This window comes from Phycodurus eques, chromosome 6, assembly GCF_024500275.1.
Source record: "Phycodurus eques isolate BA_2022a chromosome 6, UOR_Pequ_1.1, whole genome shotgun sequence".
Lineage (NCBI taxonomy): Eukaryota > Metazoa > Chordata > Actinopteri > Syngnathiformes > Syngnathidae > Phycodurus > Phycodurus eques.
Genome location: NC_084530.1, coordinates 7,312,040 through 7,329,915, shown reverse-complemented (window position 1 = coordinate 7,329,915; position 17,876 = coordinate 7,312,040). Strand labels below are relative to the sequence as shown.

The following is a 17,876-nucleotide window of genomic DNA, read 5'->3' as shown; positions in this document are numbered from 1 at the left end:
ATGTGGCTCAAATGTTTCTTATTGAATTATTTATTGTAAAACATTGATTATATGCATTGAATTGACCCTGATGAAAATGATTCTCTGTTCAACCTGTTGTATTTATAATATGAACATAAAGGCCATACATGTGCTGTTTTAGTCTTGTTATATAATTTGTATCAATGAATAATAATGTACTTAATGCACTTGGATTGTCTCTGTTCAACATTGACAGTGATGAATGACTGTATACATAGAGCTAGCAGGCACTTTTTTTGATGATTGTATCCCAAAATGTCAAAGTAACATGAATCAAATATTCTTAAAAGTTAAACAAAGCAGTTTACTATAAGGATTAATATTCAGTTCAAAACAAAAGGCTATATGGATGCTTGCTTGCAAACAAAGTGGGTTTTTGAACGTCTTGATGGTTTGAAAAAGGTGAAAAGAGGATCTGCTGTATTGTGGTGACATCATAATGCGATGGCGTTGCTCCGGTGCACAGTGTGAGCTGTGTGGCATGTGGAGAAAAACAAGGCAGGAAGTCGGAATGACAGCAGAGAGACATTTTGAAAGGAGAAGCAAGTGCTGTATACACCCATGCTTGACTGTGAATATGAATGAGTGTAATGTGGACTGACAAGCCTCCATACCTCTGGAATAAATTCTAAATGCAAGCTACTGAAGATGTTTGCATTATTTGAATGGGTTTTATCTATGTTTGACATTTAGCTTCAGCCCACAGAAAAGGTGAGCTATCAAATACTCTTTACAGCAGCAAAACACCGAAAATGGATCAAAACATACTAGTGTTACATTGATTTTGCAAACATGCAAACAAGTACAGAATGGTTACAATAAATTGTTTTAAAAATAAAAACAAATACGATAAGAAAATTATATAAAGAAATATATATTTTAATAAAATTTGTTGAAAAATAAATACATTGTTGCTACATTCTAGATATGAATAATTAGGGAAAACAATGGGGGAAAATGCAAGCAAATGCATCAAATGATAAGAAAGGGACATGGAGTAATTATCATATCATCCTTATACTAGTTTTTTTTTAAATAATACAAATTACACAAAGTCTATGGTGTCCTTGGTTCATCGTATGTGTTTACATGTCTGAAAGTTTGAAAGAATGAAAAAAAAGAAAAATAATTAGCATCGTGTATTTTAAAAGGAATCATACAGCTTTCTGGCGGCAGAAGAAGAGCACTTGTGCTGTCTTGCCAGCATGCAAATTTAGCTTTGTGGTGACACTGAAACATCACCCAGCCGAGGCTTAAATTGAACCTGAGCGTTTGCTGCTGTGTTTACTTGGTCGCCAGGGCTGCAACGAGACTGGCAGACACCGCTTTGCCCCCAGCTGCTCTCGGTGCTTTTGCAAGAATCTGCATCAAGGCCCAGTTGTTGCTTTTGGATGCCAACTGGAGATCTGATGTCGCGCCCTGTTATATACGAAAAAAAGGTATTTCCTCACCTGGATCAACTAGTGGGTGTCACAGCCAGGCAAATACTGTACAATTTTTGCATTTCTTTAACATACTACAAAAACTGCGTATGTGGGCTTACCACTGAAGTGCCAATGTGTAAACAGTATGTAGGTACACTAGGTAAGAACTTACTGAGTGTACTGGTGAACTTTCTGGGTTTTTTCCCCCCACAAAATCTAAATATACAGCATGTCGACAGACATGGAGTCGCTTGTGTGTTTATTTCCATCCAATTATTTCGAAAAACAAAGTGATCTCTAAAGAAGACAATAAGGTCATAATAGCTCAACAAATATTGACAAAACAATTATACAAAAACATTATTAAAATGTTGATAGTTTAATTTTGCAGATTCTTCTCACCCCAGATCTTTATAGGTACAGTGTAAAACAACATAATAGTTCATAATGTAATATTACCACTTAGTGTGTCCATACTAAAGTGTGAACAGGTGACAGAAGTGGCACCTTCTTAGTCAATACATTTAATAAAATAATGTTTGGGTGGGGATGTTGTATGGCCTTTGTTTCCTGAAAATTACATATCAAACCCCTTTTTATAATGTACTGTTATGTGCCCAACATAAATATATTTTTAAATAAAGCCATAACAAGAAGTCCCAATTTCCAACACAATGTCAAATTAAATACTCACAGGAATGTAAACATTGCATAAAAAAAACACATTCACCACATTTGTCTCTTTGGATGTTTCACTGCGTGATACTGAGGTGTGATGTATACTTGCTGAAATGCACCAAAACCTCACAGAGGGGAAATATAAAATGCCCCAAACGTGAAAGCTTCCTCCTGGGAGTTAGTGGTGTCTCCTCTATGAGCTGGAGTCAAAGACCTTCTTGCACATGTTTGAGTTTTCCTGGTGGAGCGGGAATTCAGAGCCGGGGATGAGCAGCTTCCTGCTCCTTTGCCACACGACGCTCTTCCCTGACGACAGGCTCTCGTGCTTCTTCATGGACTCGCTGAAAAGTAGTAAGCATTGGGATGTTAGATTATTTGTGTGTGGGGGGGGTTCATTGACTGGGGATTCTCTAGTACCTGACAGGAAAGGTGGTTTTGTCCATCTGCATACAGACCAGGAAAGGATACTCAGAGAATTGGACAGTCGTGATGAAGTCGAGGGAGGCCTCGGTTTCAAAGCTGACCTCCAAACCGGCACTCATGAAGTCCATGTCTACTGTAACGTTACCAGTCACCACTAACGCTCCCCTGCAAAGCGCCACAGATGAAGTCTTGGTGAAAATTAGTCTCTTTTTTTTCTATTCACTTATTGTCTGCATTCTACATTGATTGATTGATTGTTTGATTGATTGATTATGACCATGTAGGGCCGAAAGGAAACATAACTCAAAATGTTATCAGCAAATATTGACCAAAAATATGTCAACATTTTTTGGGGGGGAATGTGGGTTGAAGCAAAAGGAAGCTGGAGAAAGCCCACGCAAGCACCGGGAGAACGCGCAAACTCCACGCAAGGAGGCGGCGCTGAGATTTGAACCTGGGACTTTGCAACTGCAGCTAAAAAAAAAAAAAAACTAAAAAAAACACATTTGATGCCAAAATCCTGATAATATACTGTAAGTCACTGAGTTCAAGGGGTCAGCGGCTGCCATTGTCTTGACTGCTCAGTGGTTCAGGAGGGGTCTTCAGCTGAATCCTCGTCTTACGGAGCAGTGCTTCATTTCATTGCAACGGTGAGTGGCGCATTGCAAAGGGGGCCAACACAACGCCGTAATTAATAATGTTGATGTACAACTCAAAAGCGTGCCTGTGATATGCGTGTTTCCATGTTTTTATTCGCATCTCACCCCCTTCTACGTAACTTCACACGAACTGCACATGCAACAACGTGCATAAGACTCCATTCAGAAATCCACCTGTCTGTAACTTTGGCCATGGGGGCATGTCCTGGCAAAGATGTGTGCGTGCGTGTGGTTTGTTCTGTCTCTATAGATAGGCCGCCAGTCTATTATCAGGGTGCAAGAGCCACAGCTATGCTGATCCATTCACCTGCCTCTGCCATTCGCTTGCACGCACAGGTCAAGTCCCCTTCTGCCGTACTCGCGAGAAGCTCTGCTCTCAAACAAAAAAGCAAACTTCCCTCGTCTTTCGCCGTCCTTTTTGTAAGCATCCACACTAACGTAGTGCACCAAAACTCACCTTGCAACGGTTTTTGTTCAACATTTGCACATCCCTACATAATCACAGCCACTCAAACGCCTCATAAATAACCCTCTGCTTATGCAACCAATACATTTGTTAAAATATACACTCATTTGGCACAGCACATTTCAACTCAGGGGCACTACACGTCCCCAAATCCCATTGAAGACATCCGATACCTGCGCCTGCTGTCGTGCATTATGTTCGGAAATAGCGAGCCAGACAGGACTGACGTCACATTTCATGCGAACCCTCTCCTAGGTGTGAAGTACAATACTGGATCACTTCCAACTTGTGAAGTGGAACAAGTGAATCAGACAACACTTATAGAGCGTTTAAAGTTCACATGACTCCAACATCAACACGGGTCTATTTGAGGTGCTGTGACATGGCTGGAACTTCTGCAACAACCATAAAGGTTATTTTTCTAAGAATTGCTGCAGAGGTCTCCAGAGGTGTTCCATCACACTCGTACATGCAGTTGTTAACAAACATACCACAAATTATTTATGCGACATAGTGAACTATTTACAGTATGTTATTGTCATTGCTTTGACTTTGGACTGCTTCATTGTGCAGTTTCGGGACTTTACCTGTTATTGACGCTGGTTTTGGACTCCCTGTACCACAAACTGATCTCCATGCCACCAGAGATGTCGATGGCTAACCCTCCTTGGAACTCCGCACTTGCCTTCAGACCAGACTGTAGCTGAATGACCTGCGAGTGAAACGGAGGACAATAAGCAAAGGAAGGATGGCTATTTATGTTCCATTACATCAAATATATGCAGAAGAACCAAAAAAAAAAGTGAAGGGCAAGCCCTGCACCCACACACCCAAGCTTAGATACGTCTGTGTTTAGAAGTAATAAATAATGCTTTCAGAAATGCACTGAAATACCACCCCCGAAAAGTAAACATCAATGTTGGAGGGACCTCCAGTTCTTGGTTATGTGCCATACTTTCTCCACTTGTGTTCAATGGCAAATGATTGAATGTCTTAAAAAACAGTGAGAACCCTTTGGTGCTGTGGAAGCTCTCTGCAGACCACGGTTTGTGCTGTAAGACGTGACGACAAAAACATCAGAAAAAGACTCTAAGAACATCTGAACTTTATTTGGGGAGAGCCACAATGCGCTTTAAATTGTGGCAGGCTGTCACCCACATGACCGACCATACTCACATGAGCTTGAAAGTGATAATTAATTCTGAACACTGCCACATGCCCAGGCATAAGAGGGTGTGCCCGCTTGTGCAACCACATTATCTCAGTTGTTTATGTTCACATCCCCTATCGAAAAGATTTAATTTCTTGTTCGGTTGAGTTCTACAGTTATAGGTCACCCTCGAGGTGGAAAACGTTTGAAAATGTTTTTTCGTGGCCTCTTTGTTTTTTTTTTTAGCCAGGCATTTGAACAGGGATGTGTAGACTTTTTCAAACCACTGTAGCTGGTGAGCATGCGATCTGATGCAAATGCGTTAGGGGCTCCGTAGTTAAGCAATTGATGCACAATTTTAGAAACAAACAGCTGGATGCTTGGTCCATATGACAATTTCAATTGTGAGCCTACTGACTAATTAGCCCAAGTGTGTGTTAGTTGCATACCTCAGAATGATCAGTCAGCAGAATCAGACCCTTCACCACATTCATGGGTTCCCCAGTCATGGAAAACATTTTGGACATGAGGTCGCTATAACCCCTGAAGAAGGTGACAGGTCGTAGTTGGACATCGAACAGCAGAGCCGACATCCCGGCGAATGACTCCAAGTCTCCCTCTCCCTCATCCGGTGTGGCGGCGATGAGCGACTCCAAACCCTGAGCCTCGATCGCCACCTGGACAACAGCAGAACTGAACGGGTTAAACATTTTGATGCCCAAACATGGGCATTTATGCATTTTATGTTTCGCTGAAATGTATGACTATTCCAACCTGCAGTCCATGTAGCATTGCTCCTTTACTAGTACCGTAAATGTTCATGTTGCTTCTTCTCAGGATTCCAGAGCCCGAGTACAAAATGTCCAAACTGTATGTGGACGTGACATCAACAGATTCTGTGGGAAATTAATTACGCCAGCCACTTTAGTACAAATTTAGCAGAAATGTGCAAACAAATGTTTTTATTGGTCTTGTTATTGAGGATATTTGATGCCAATAGTACAACCGGTACTTGTATCTATATAGTGTAAATTATGTGATTTCCACAAATAACAGGAAATTCTCATTAAAATAAGTAGCCAAAGTGTTGTGAAGCCTTGTATTATTGACTACTTACTCGCCATGAATCCTGAGTATGCAGACGATGACCCAAATTTTGAAAATCTGTCATAGTTGTGTGAAATCGTATCCCGCATAACTCGTCTCAAAGCTTTGCTGAAAGAAACCCCAATAGAAAATTGATTTTTTTTCACGTTACTTTTCTGCTCTGAGCAGCATACAATCTTAATTGTGTTGTTCCACACACACCTAGCAGGCATGTGGAAGCGGAGGATGTCCTGAATCTTAGACAACATGTACTTGTTCATCTCATGAGGCAGGTGTCCAATGGACAACAGGAGATTCTTGACCTCCATGTACGATGGGTTGCTGCCGAGGATGACATCTGCAGCGGCGGCGCGCACGTTTTTCTCATAAATCCGTCGATTCTGGTGGTAAATTCTGTTCACCGTCTGTTTTACCTGAAATCACAGAGAAATGTACAGTAATCCCCCGCATATTCCGCTGACAACCTGTTCCAGTTCCAGTGCATTTTCCCACTTGTAAACCAAGTGCTTTTGGGATCAGAGTTTGTGATATAAAGCATTAATATATGCAGTTAAAAAAATGTTTTAGAGGGGTCGCCTTTTTGCTATTGACAAATAGCAGGGGATTATGGTGTTTTTTAATCTTCTATTGGATCAGGGTGTGTTCCCCCACCGTTAGTGCTGGTTATTTACCTCATCAGTTATGAGGGTGACGTCGTATCTCTGCAGGCTGGTGAGGGCGATGGTGCTGTACGCGCCCACTTCTGACTCAGTGTACTTGGTGAAGATGGGAACGGCCTCAGGGAGCAGGGAGTTTTTCAGAGCCAGGAGGAACATCTGGACCTCGGACTCTTCTTGTGTGCTGTCTGGCCCCTCCAGAATCATCTTCTTGACCTCAACGACTGTCTGGGAGTTTGAAGATCATCAGTCGGACAGAGGCACTAAACCGCATCATAAACAGGCTCTGTACAGCCCGATGTTATAGGGTCACTGTAGTTTTCATTTGGACTTTTTCTTGCAGCTCACCGGTAAGTTACATCCTCCTTTCTGACACAGTTTGTGGACGAGGGCCCCCATAATGATTACCACTGACTCCTTGATGTCAGGGCTGGCAATCTTTCCTTTAGAAATGTCCTGGACAAAAACAACAGCATCATCACAACAAAGTTGAGTTATAAAGGTTTTGTTTGTAGCTTTGGGAATCCCTTCAGAAAGAGGCACTCACCAACAGTGTCTGGAGCATCCTCTCGTTAGGATGTGAGGCAAATCCACAGGCATAAAGAAACCGCTCCTGCAGAACCATACCTTTGGCATCTGTGAAGTTAAGGAATTCAAGCATGGCATCCAAAGATGCTGTAGTTTGCGAGGAAGTGACAGCATCCACCACCTGAGGACTAAAATGTGAAGTCCAAGAGAACAATGGAGGGTTAAACCGACTAAATACTCAACCTCAAATATTCTATTAACTCACTGAATGAGAGTGATGAAATCAGGATGATTAAATGAGCTAAAGGAAAGGTAGAAGGGAGTCTTCTTACAGAGATGTCTTGCTGGCGCTCTTCAGCACTTTGAGGATATCGTCTTTGGATGCCTTCCTGATGCTCTGGATGAGAGCCAAGAAGCTGCGAGGGGCCGAGGCCTTGGACAAGCTGCCCGGCTCCAATTTCTTCTGTAGAGCCTGCCAGCGTTCAAAGAGCTGAGAGGGACGAGACAAAGTGAGTTAGTGAGCACATTAAACTATGTAACAAGACAATATGAACCAGCAGAATATCTATCAGTTGCAAAATTGTACCAGATGTCTGCGTTATAAAAGGATAGAATCACTCACTGATGGACAAGTCTTGCACTGAGCTTTGATGATCCCCGCTTTGATACCAACAGCTGCCAGCTTGGCATCGATGGACTTGACAACCGCGGCCGCATCCTTTCCAGCAGTGTCCAGGGGTCCAGCTTCTGTCCCCACCAGTGTGAAGCTTTGCCTGCGAAGCCAAAAAAGACTTAATTGTCTTCACAGCAATACTGTGTTAATGACGAATTCTCTCTTTAACCCTTCACCTGGACACAACTTCTGCAGCTGAAGACCGGTGGGCGTTGACAACCAGCGAGTGTCTTTCTTCAGCCACAGCCGAGCGGATGAAACCCTCTTCAAGCGTGAACACGGTGATGGAGCTAGACTTCCGAGTCACACCCAAAACCTGGGGGGAGTACACCCCGGGAAAGCTGTGTTAACAAATCAGTAGGAAATGAATCCGAGGTGAGATGGTTGTCAACTAACTAACCTGGCTGTGTGTGGTGAATCCAGTCTCTGCAGTTTTACATGACTCCATGAACTTGGTCCTTGTCACTCGGTTGTTTTCCGCCTTGTATGCAACTGTGCACCTTCCAGACACATCATTCTGTTTCCACACAATCACTCCCATTAATGTATCCAAAGCACATCTAATTGAATTTCGTGTTTGATCATAATTTTCACCTCAATAACTTTTCCCGTACTGAGCTGCAGCTGCAATAAACTGGACACCCCTCTTTTAAGGTTTTTGATGATGGCTGGCTCCGCCCAGTAGGAATAAAACGCTTTAACCTGCAGCACAAAGAGAAAGCAGAATTGCTTGATTTTGAACACTGAATGCTACAGTCGGACCGGCAGATGTAGCAACCGGGCGGTCGGGCTGCAGCTCACGCACACTTTCATCACAGTGACGCATTCCTTTGCACACTTGTGCACAAAAGCGCCTGCTCGTGACATCAGTACCGGTGAGTATTCACATCACATTGTTTGAAGTGTAGCTCTGAAGCAAAAAAAAAAAAAAAAAAAACATTTAAAAAATATTGACATGACACTTACAGTAAGAGTAAAGTACATAGGAACAGAGGCAGTGATGTGTTTCTTCTTTTAATCGTGTGCTATAGTTTAGGCAGCCAATTTAGCTTGCAGTGCAAAACATACTGTAAATAAGTGCACCCCAACAGGTTTGTGAGACAACCTTACTTTTGCTTTCGGAATCTATATTTTGAACAACATACTGTAATACAAATAGTCCCACAAATTTGGGCCCTTGATTGCAAACGAGATTTGTCAATGCACACACAAAAATTTCATTCATTCATTCATTTTCCGTACCGCTTCTCCTCACTAGGGTCACAGGTGTGTTGGAGCCTATCCCAGCTATCTACGGGCAGGAGGCGGGGTACACCCTGAACTGGTCGCCAGCCAATCGCAGTTCACATAGAAACAAACAACCATTCACACTCACATTCACACCTACGGGTGGCGATCCTTTGTTGCATTGTGCATAACGATATAGCTCTATAAGCTTCATCCTACAATGGACTCTATGCATGCTGCATTCCATGTAAACTGGCACGCTTAACTTCTAGTCGGCATGTAAACGCATATTGACAACATGTGAATCGAGTTAAAACTCAAAACCGCTGAACATCGCGACACACCGCAGTACTGGCTGAAGGAGGTATATCCTTGACTTCGAAGAGCAAACTCTCTTGATTTCGTTTCGACCCCGAAAAGCACTAGCACTGAACTATAGAATATAGCTATTACACAACCCCAGGTTATCACACGTTTAATAACAGAGGTTATTGTTCAGGTGGATCCAGTAGATTATAACTTATATGCACAGCGGAAACTGTTAAGCCATCTGACCTTTCCACCAGAAATGCTTAATGCGTGGCCGTGTATTAGGTCCATTAGAAATCATCTTACTGCTATTGCCAATATCATTACTTGCCCGCGATGAGAATAAGGCCATAAAGGTAAGAGAAGAACACATCAATCAATAGTAGACTCTGGAAACATACTGTACATCTAAAATACCTGCAGGAGTGATTAAAAGGCACTGATGAGGACCGGTGCGTCTTTATGTTCATGTAACGTTTGGATTTTTGACAGGTACCTTTCCATTTCTCAGGTGCAGAAAGAAAGGCTTTGTCAGGGCTGCCAGTCTGGTTTTGCCAAGAACAGTTTCAATGCTGGTTCCGTGGAGGATATTCTTCTTCCCGGATCGATGAGACACTGGGTCAGCTCTCACATTAGAGATCTCGAGAGACACAGGAATCAGATTACAATTGTGTGTGGCATTTGAAGCTTAATTATAAAAGATACGTACTGATAAACCCAGAAGAAATCATATGTGCTGCTCTGGTCACTTTACCTAAAGAAAAAGACGAGGAGGCTACCTTCAGTTGGATCAACTGCTCATCCTTGTTGCTCGGATCTCTCCACACCAGATTGACGTCCACATCGCTGGACATCTTGTAACCGGCACTGCCCTCTTTTGACCTCCGGGCCCTGTCCACCAGCACCTCAGTGGTGTAGCTGAATTTGTACAGCTGGTTGTTATTCAGCCGGGGTCCTGCAGCACCACCAGAAGAAAAAAAACCACCGCAACTTGTGAACATAAAATACAGCGGCAGTCAAGTCATTGAACCCTTTTAAAACAACAGGGATCACCGGTGACACCGCGGCGCACGTGTATTTCAAATTACCGTAATTCCTCGCAAACTGCCTCTTAAAGCTGGGAAACTAATAAATAGATCTATTACTATGGTGCTAAAAGGGTTAATGAATCGACACAAACGCATGATCATCCGTTTGTACAATTCCAATTAGCAAATGAACAAATGTCTAACAGACTTGAACTCTGCTCCTGTGCATTTACCATCCAAAATATGTTTGGAGAAGCTCAAATTTGCGCTTGCTTTTAAGGCTTCGGTTTACAATCAATCAATCAACCAATATGTTGAAAGCTTAACTTGACTTTGATGTGGTGGTCAAATATCTGGATGCCTTGACTGTGGGTAAGATGTAAACTTTGTTAGAAATCTTTAAGACAAGGAATAATTTAGTACGATATTAAAAAAAACAAAAACAAAAAAAACCCACAAATTTCAATTAGTCATCTAACTAATCTCCCATCTATGTAATGGAAGCAACAACTCAGCAAAGGACGATGCACCTTTTCTTTTACAAATGTGTTTCACTTGTCATTTCTAACGACGAAAGTCTTCCGCTATAGCTGAGCTGATTCAATCAGTGGCCATTTAACTGGGTGTGTTCAAGCTGATAGAAGATAGCATTTTCTTCTTTGCGCTATTAATGACGAGCTCTTCTGTCAGATACGAGTCTGGCAATGAGTGAGGATGGACTGACGTGTCAGTATATGATTTCGTCACCACACGCTGATTTCAACAAATCAAAAAGCTCCAGATAATTGGCAGTCTTGGAAGAGCCGCCCAATCTTACTTTAATGTCATTCAAAAACTGGAACATTTTCATTCATTTGCAGGAAGCATCGCCACAGACAGTGACATTGGAGTGAGACAGTTAAATAAAGATGTCAGATTGAGTGAGATCTTCAGCATATCCCCCCCCCCCCCCCCTCCCAAAAAAAAAATCTACATTTTCCAAATAAAAACACACAAACAGAGCATCCACAAAGCAGAGTACTCACCACTGGCAGGCGTCGCGACACACGAGGCTGCACAAAGCAAGAACACAGCAAGAGGTAACATTGTGTGTTCTTCCCTGCAGGCAAATGAATGAAAATGACACACAAGTGTCTTAAGTGTGAGTGAGGCGGCACGAAAGGGCCAAAAAGAGGCAAAGAAAGTCCACGCTTCTCCTATTATGTTTTATCAGAGGGGAGGGCAGACTCCAAACTCCACGCTCAAGTACTAAGTATACCAGATAACAAGCAAATCATTAACCTGATGAGCACAGATTTGACAGGAACTTGTGCTACTGATTGGTGCAGCCAGCCCCCCCCGGTTTCAAGAACCAGTGGCTGCCCATCTGGCCATGCGAGCATTGTCTCAATCAATGCAATGGCGTTTTCTGATTGATTCATGTCATCAACGTGAAAGGGAGAGGATTTCAATCTGGGAAACATGTCACGATCAGTAAATAAAGAACAGCAGTTATATTGATTTTACATCTTTAAAAATGCCCAAAAGTATGAATAAGTGCATTTACCCAGGCGATGTGGAGAACCGTCCTCATGTTAGACGCCTTATTTTCTACTCGGGGAGGGGGGGGGAACAGATGTGACTTTGTTGCTGCAAAACGGTAGGAGGTCTGTGCTGAGTGAGACCAGCCGCTGACTCAAATTACACTTTTTCACAAAGTAGGAGCCAAGCACCTGTTTTTGTGGCAAAGTTTCTTCAAAGTGGGTCGGAAAGTACTGTATTATGTACGTGATTAATCAGGTGTTGAAACAAGATATACTGACACAAAATCATGGAGGAGATAAGTAATGTGGTGATAGTTGTATGGGGAGCAAGGGCCCTATTAATCTTAATAACTTTGTATACACACTGAGAAAAAAAGGTCCTTGGAATTGTGACGCCCCTGTCAGAAACGGTACTGGCCCCATATATTTATGATACAATATCATAATTGTATTTCCAATTTAGCATCTTTACACTGTGTTTTTAGGCCATAAATAAAATGTGACTTTTCTGGATACAAATTTCATTGAATATTTAACATTTGACATCCCAACACAGTAATACTGGTCACATGACCTATGTAACCATCGCAGGGGTAGTTGGGACATTAATTTCGGTCGCCAGCAGAGGGTAATATTGCCTAAATAGAGGCACCATAATACAACGACGTATTCTTCCAAAAAGAAACAATTGTGGGTTTACTTCCACTTTAACTCCAATTAGCAACATAAGTTAAAAAGAAGGAATCGGACAGCTCTCTACTTCACATTAATGGTGAACATATAAAAACCCCAATTCCAATAAAGTTGGGACATTGTGTAAAACGTGAATAAAAACAGAATACGACGACTTGCCGATATTCTTTTCAACCTATATTAAATTGAATACACTACCTAGACTAGATATTTGTTATTTGTTATAATTTAAGACTGATGAATGTTGTTATTTATTTATTTTCTTTTGCAAATATTCTTTCATTTTTAATTTGGTGCCTGTCACACCTTCCAAAAAAAAAAGCTGGGACAAGGGAAACAGCAAACTGGTAAGTTGAGGAATGCTCATCAAACACCTGTTTGGAGCATTAAACAAGGGAACAGGTCCGTTGGAAACAGGTGAGTGTCATGATGTAATGTAGCACTGTGGACCCTTGAGGAACAACATTTCAATCCTCAGTGTTTCACACATTGTAGAATTGGCAATAAAAGCTACCTTGAACTTGAACCTTGAAGTTGTAGGCTGCAACACGCACCAACAGCATGATGCGTGTGTTTCCGACACTCGGCTGTATTTTTGCAGATTTGGTAAAAAAGAAAAACTGAAATATCACACAACCATAAGTATTCAGACCTTTTGCTCAGTATTTAGTAGAAGCACCCTTTTGAGCTACTAGAGCCATGAGTCTTTTTGGGAATGATGCAACAGGTTTTTCACACATGGATTTAGGGATCTTCTGCCATTCCTTGCATATCCTCTCCAGTTCTGTCAGGTTGGATGCTGAACGTTGGTGGACAGCCATTTTCATGTCTCTCCAGAGATGCTCAATCGTTAGCATCTCCATGTACCAATGGCTGAGTGCACCATGCAGGACCTTCTCGTGATGAAGCCAACCGGCGAACAATGCCAACACGTCATTTGGACTAAGGTTGCATGTCTGTTTGCTTTTTAACCATCTATTTTAAAAAGTTCAGTTAAGTGATCTATGTATTAACATTCTAAGATATTAATCATTTATCCAGCTTAATAAATCATTCTGATCAGGGGCGAGTCTATGGTGAGTACTTTGGGTGGGCGGAGCCCATGACCTAATTTTTATCTTCTGAAATTTGATCGAACGTTTTAGACCTTGAAAAAGACCATTTGGTGGATGACCCAAAATATTATTATTATTAATTATATTATTATTATATATTTATTCAATACCTTATAAAAGTCTGGCTTACTGTCAGAAAAGCACAGACCTTTTGTAACAGTATGGATATAACGAGTATTTCATCTATGAGGAAAGGAATATTGAAAACATTTTGACTAGTCTCTAGCTCTATCAAAGAAGAAATAAGTTATTTATAAGGTCACCTTTTTATTTGAGCAATAGACACCGGATTATGGGAATGTGGTATATACAGTATAACTCCACAAAAAAAGAAACGAAAACAAACTCATTATCATGCAATACTGTATTTTTTTTTTGTAGTCTCAACTGCACCTGGCTGACTTCTTTTTTATTTTTAAATACTGTGTGTCCTGTCGTAAACTAGCATTTAACTAGATACGGCACATGTAGTTGTGGCATTGAAAGCAACCTGATACTGCCAGCATTTTTTTTTTTTAACTGAATAAACACAGACACTAAAAAAAAACTCAAAATCTTTAAAAAAAAAAATAAGACTCACCTTTATGTTGTTTTTAGACACTTTCACTTGTTTCAAACTAATTTTTGTTTATGCTCTTTCACTGAAAGGGTCTGAAGTGTAAAAGTCCGCGTGTAAAAATAAATGTACTTCCGGTTTTGCACTCCCGTTGGCTTGTGTGTGTGTGAATTATTCCTCCAAAAAGTACAACATATAAACACGGTCTTTCTTGCCCTCAATATGTCAATTCTAACAGTGGGCAAAAATTCAATTAGCTAGCGATAGCTCCTCCTAATTAGCTTCTCTTTGCTATTCAATTAACTAGCGATAGCTCCTCCTAATTAGCTTATTAGCTAAATGCTTCGCAGTACGCACCATTACAAGCCCCTGCCGAGTCAGTGACAACACATAACATACAGGAGGAGTCATGCTAGCATCGCCGTGTGGTCAACTGTCATTTCATATATGTGCCTACGTGGCGGCCATGTTGGGAAGGTTGATGTGGCCTTCAAAGGCGATGCATCGACATTGTAATTCATAAGTGATAATTTGCTAATTTCTCAACCGATTTTCACAAGGTTTACTTTTTTTTTGTCATTGCAAATGCTGTGTGCTATGACTGCAGAACATTTTTCTACATATATATAATTTTTTTTTTCTAATTAATTTGAGGATAAATTCATATCTTGACCCCCCCCCAAAATAGGCTGGCCTCACCACTGATTCTGATATAAAAATGTCAATAAAGGCAGCTGTCAGATAACAACACATCCCACATGATTTGTTGCATGTAAAAAAAAAAAAAGAACAGAATGCAATGTTTTCATTTTATTTTTATTTTTTTACTTACCGTAATGAAAATGTAAGGAGAACACTCTTATCGTTGTTTTGATATTGTCGAAAGTTAAAAAAAAAAAAATTCCCCATCCTACAGCCGACATCAAAACCATCTGACGTAATCTGAAATTACTTGGCTTCCCCCTTTATTTCTGCCGCCAAGCAGTAAAGCTGTAAAAACGTAGTCCATTCTCAATTTGTTCCCCTTTGTGATCATCGGACGAGGTGTTGCTCCATGTAATATGTCTGACCATACTTCAATTCAAATAAAAATATTTTTTTAAAAACGACATTAACAATGAGGGAACACTGCAACAGAGCCCATCTTCAGTTGTAAAGGAGCGACGCATATCCAAAGATTAAGCACATTATGCAATGCAACGTGACAACACGTTTCCAAGATCGATACTGTATTAACACCTGACACAGCAGTGGCGCTGTTTCTGACCACCGGAAACGTTTCCTAGCTAGAAAAAAATTTAAGCAAACTCTTACCTAACAACATGAAAAGTTACGGTGAAATGATCATAGTGTGATGATATTGAGTGGTAGAAGTTAAGAAATGTTCCTCTGTTCCTGGAATATCAGTGGAAGGTAGGTCTCAGATAGCATACCACTTTTGAGGCGGGTGGGAGGGTCTTGTATGTTGCTAAAATATTAAGTTTCAACCAAGTATCTTACTCTATAGTAAAGCACTTTTCGAGCTTATTTAAAACAGACATGCAGTAAAAAAATAAATCTGTCAAACTTTGGGGTGGGAGGAACGTGGAAGAGTGGTGTGCATATCCGCCTCGCAGTTCTGAAGTCGTGGGTTCATTGCAACATGCTGCCAATTTTTTTGTCTTGAGTTTGTTGTCACATTTCTGTCGGGCCAATTATATATTACCCGTGCGCTCACTGTAGTAGTCTCTCCACGCTGCACTATTTGCATATCTGTTGTTGACCAATACTGGCCACGCATGCCAGAATAGCATCTGCCCCACTTGCACACTGACTGAGGAGTATCTGCAACATTTGCACAATCAACATTGTTCCAGATTATCGGAATACTAGTCACTTTAAACTGCATACACTCCTTGAAGTCTCGGCGCCCTTTGCACAATGGTCATTGCACCTGACTATTGCTATATTAGTCATTCAAACTGCTCTAAGTGCAAGAGGACTTTGCATCTTTTTGCACAATTGTCAAAAAAATAAATAAAATAATTTGTACCGGCATTACCAGATAACTAGCAACCCTTTATTGCTCAGTGACTGTTGTTGTCAATTTCTTTATGTCTCAAAAGTGTTCTCTGTCAATTGACTGTCTGTTGTCATACTAGAGCGGCTCCAACTACCGGAGACAAATTCCTTGTGTTTTTTTTTTGGACATACTTATTAGCAAATAAAGATGATTCTTATTCTGATTCTGATTTTACAGTCATAGCTGTCAAGCCTGAATTGCTCGAAGGCGAGTTAATGCATTCTGATTCACATTTTTAACTGTCATACAAGTGTAAAAGAAAAATATGACCTGTTTTTTAATAAAAATAAAAAAAAAATACAATGAAATCTAAGTTCCTAAATAAGCACAGTGGTTAGTGGTTATTACCAGGGGCATAGCACCAGATTCTGGAGCCCTCGTTATTAGTCAACAACAATGTTTATTTCCTTAGTCCTCCATGAAATAAAAAACAAGACATTCGTGAACATTAGCTTGGAATTAGGATAATTGATCAACACGGTTGCCCTTTTTTTTTCACATTTTGAATCAAACCCTTATGCATTCCCAAAACTTAAAGAGTGCCAGGGTCCAATTGGAAATCTGAAAATCCTCTGAAACCCATGAAAACCCCAACAAGTGACATGAGAATCAACAATTCCCAAACACAACTAATGAAGTCTGTTAAAGTAGTACTCCTAAATCTACTGCAATATATCGTGCCACAACTCCTACTGAACCTACAATACTCCCTAAAAGTTACTTAAATATACATTACAGTGATTACCCATTATAATGTATAATCAGTCCAAATCACTTTTTTTTCCCTGAACTTTAAACAGGTTTTTTTATCGAGCAACATTATTCATATAAATTGTCTACATTATCAACATGCGAGTTTCACTCAATTTACATTGCTTGGTAGCATGCTTGTTTGCTCAGTGTTTTTTTTTTTCTTACTCTGCCATAAGCAGCAGGCAGCATAGCAACTGTAAAACAATAGTTTATCACGAAATCAAATTTTAATGATTTGATTCACACGCTCACAACAACAGTTGTAGTATTCATGAAATTCCTGCATTGAATGGTTTCGGTCTAAGAGCAAAGGGGCGCGCAACGAGTCGAGAAGTGTCATGCAGCAGAGGCTAATATTAGCTGCACACATGACCGTTCACAAGTCCACCCAGGTGGAATGAACCATTTTGCATCTTTGCAAGGTGTGTTTAGGCACTCCCAGTCTTAATTTGAGTAAAGCAACATTATTATTGAACTTTCTCATCAAAATGTATTTTCTGAACAGTTACGAAACAAACTATAAATGGACCCTCTATTCGCGGTCCCCCCTGGTCCCTATCACCCGTCAATAGCGGAAATTCACGGATAATTGATGGCCATTATAATTGCATTGAAAGAAAATATAAAATAAAGTTTAAAAAAATTATAATAATTCCATCCATCCATTTTCTGAGCCGCTTATCCTCACTAGGGTCGCGGGCGTGCTGGAGCCTATCCCAGCTGTCATCGGGCAGGAGGCGGGGTACAGCCTGAACTGGTTGCCAGCCAATCGCAGGGCACATACAAACAGACAACCATTTGCACTCACAGTCACACCTAAGGGCA

General features: G+C 40.9%; 1 protein-coding gene across 1 annotated transcript; it reads right to left on the bottom strand.

Annotated features, from left to right (window-relative positions):
• Positions 1-2,191: 2,191 nt before the first annotated feature.
• On the bottom strand, positions 2,192-11,435 carry mttp (microsomal triglyceride transfer protein). The gene is made up of 18 exons (XM_061679924.1): positions 11,374-11,435; positions 10,101-10,281; positions 9,818-9,961; positions 8,380-8,487; positions 8,186-8,302; positions 7,962-8,101; positions 7,735-7,885; positions 7,445-7,602; positions 7,132-7,300; positions 6,933-7,040; positions 6,600-6,812; positions 6,130-6,341; positions 5,939-6,036; positions 5,596-5,717; positions 5,271-5,498; positions 4,259-4,383; positions 2,541-2,711; positions 2,192-2,464 (listed from the first exon to the last, which is right to left on the bottom strand). Exons 1-18 carry the CDS (start codon positions 11,433-11,435, stop codon positions 2,317-2,319), a joined length of 2,655 nt encoding a protein of 884 aa, XP_061535908.1. The 3' UTR covers positions 2,192-2,316.
• Positions 11,436-17,876: the final 6,441 nt, after the last annotated feature.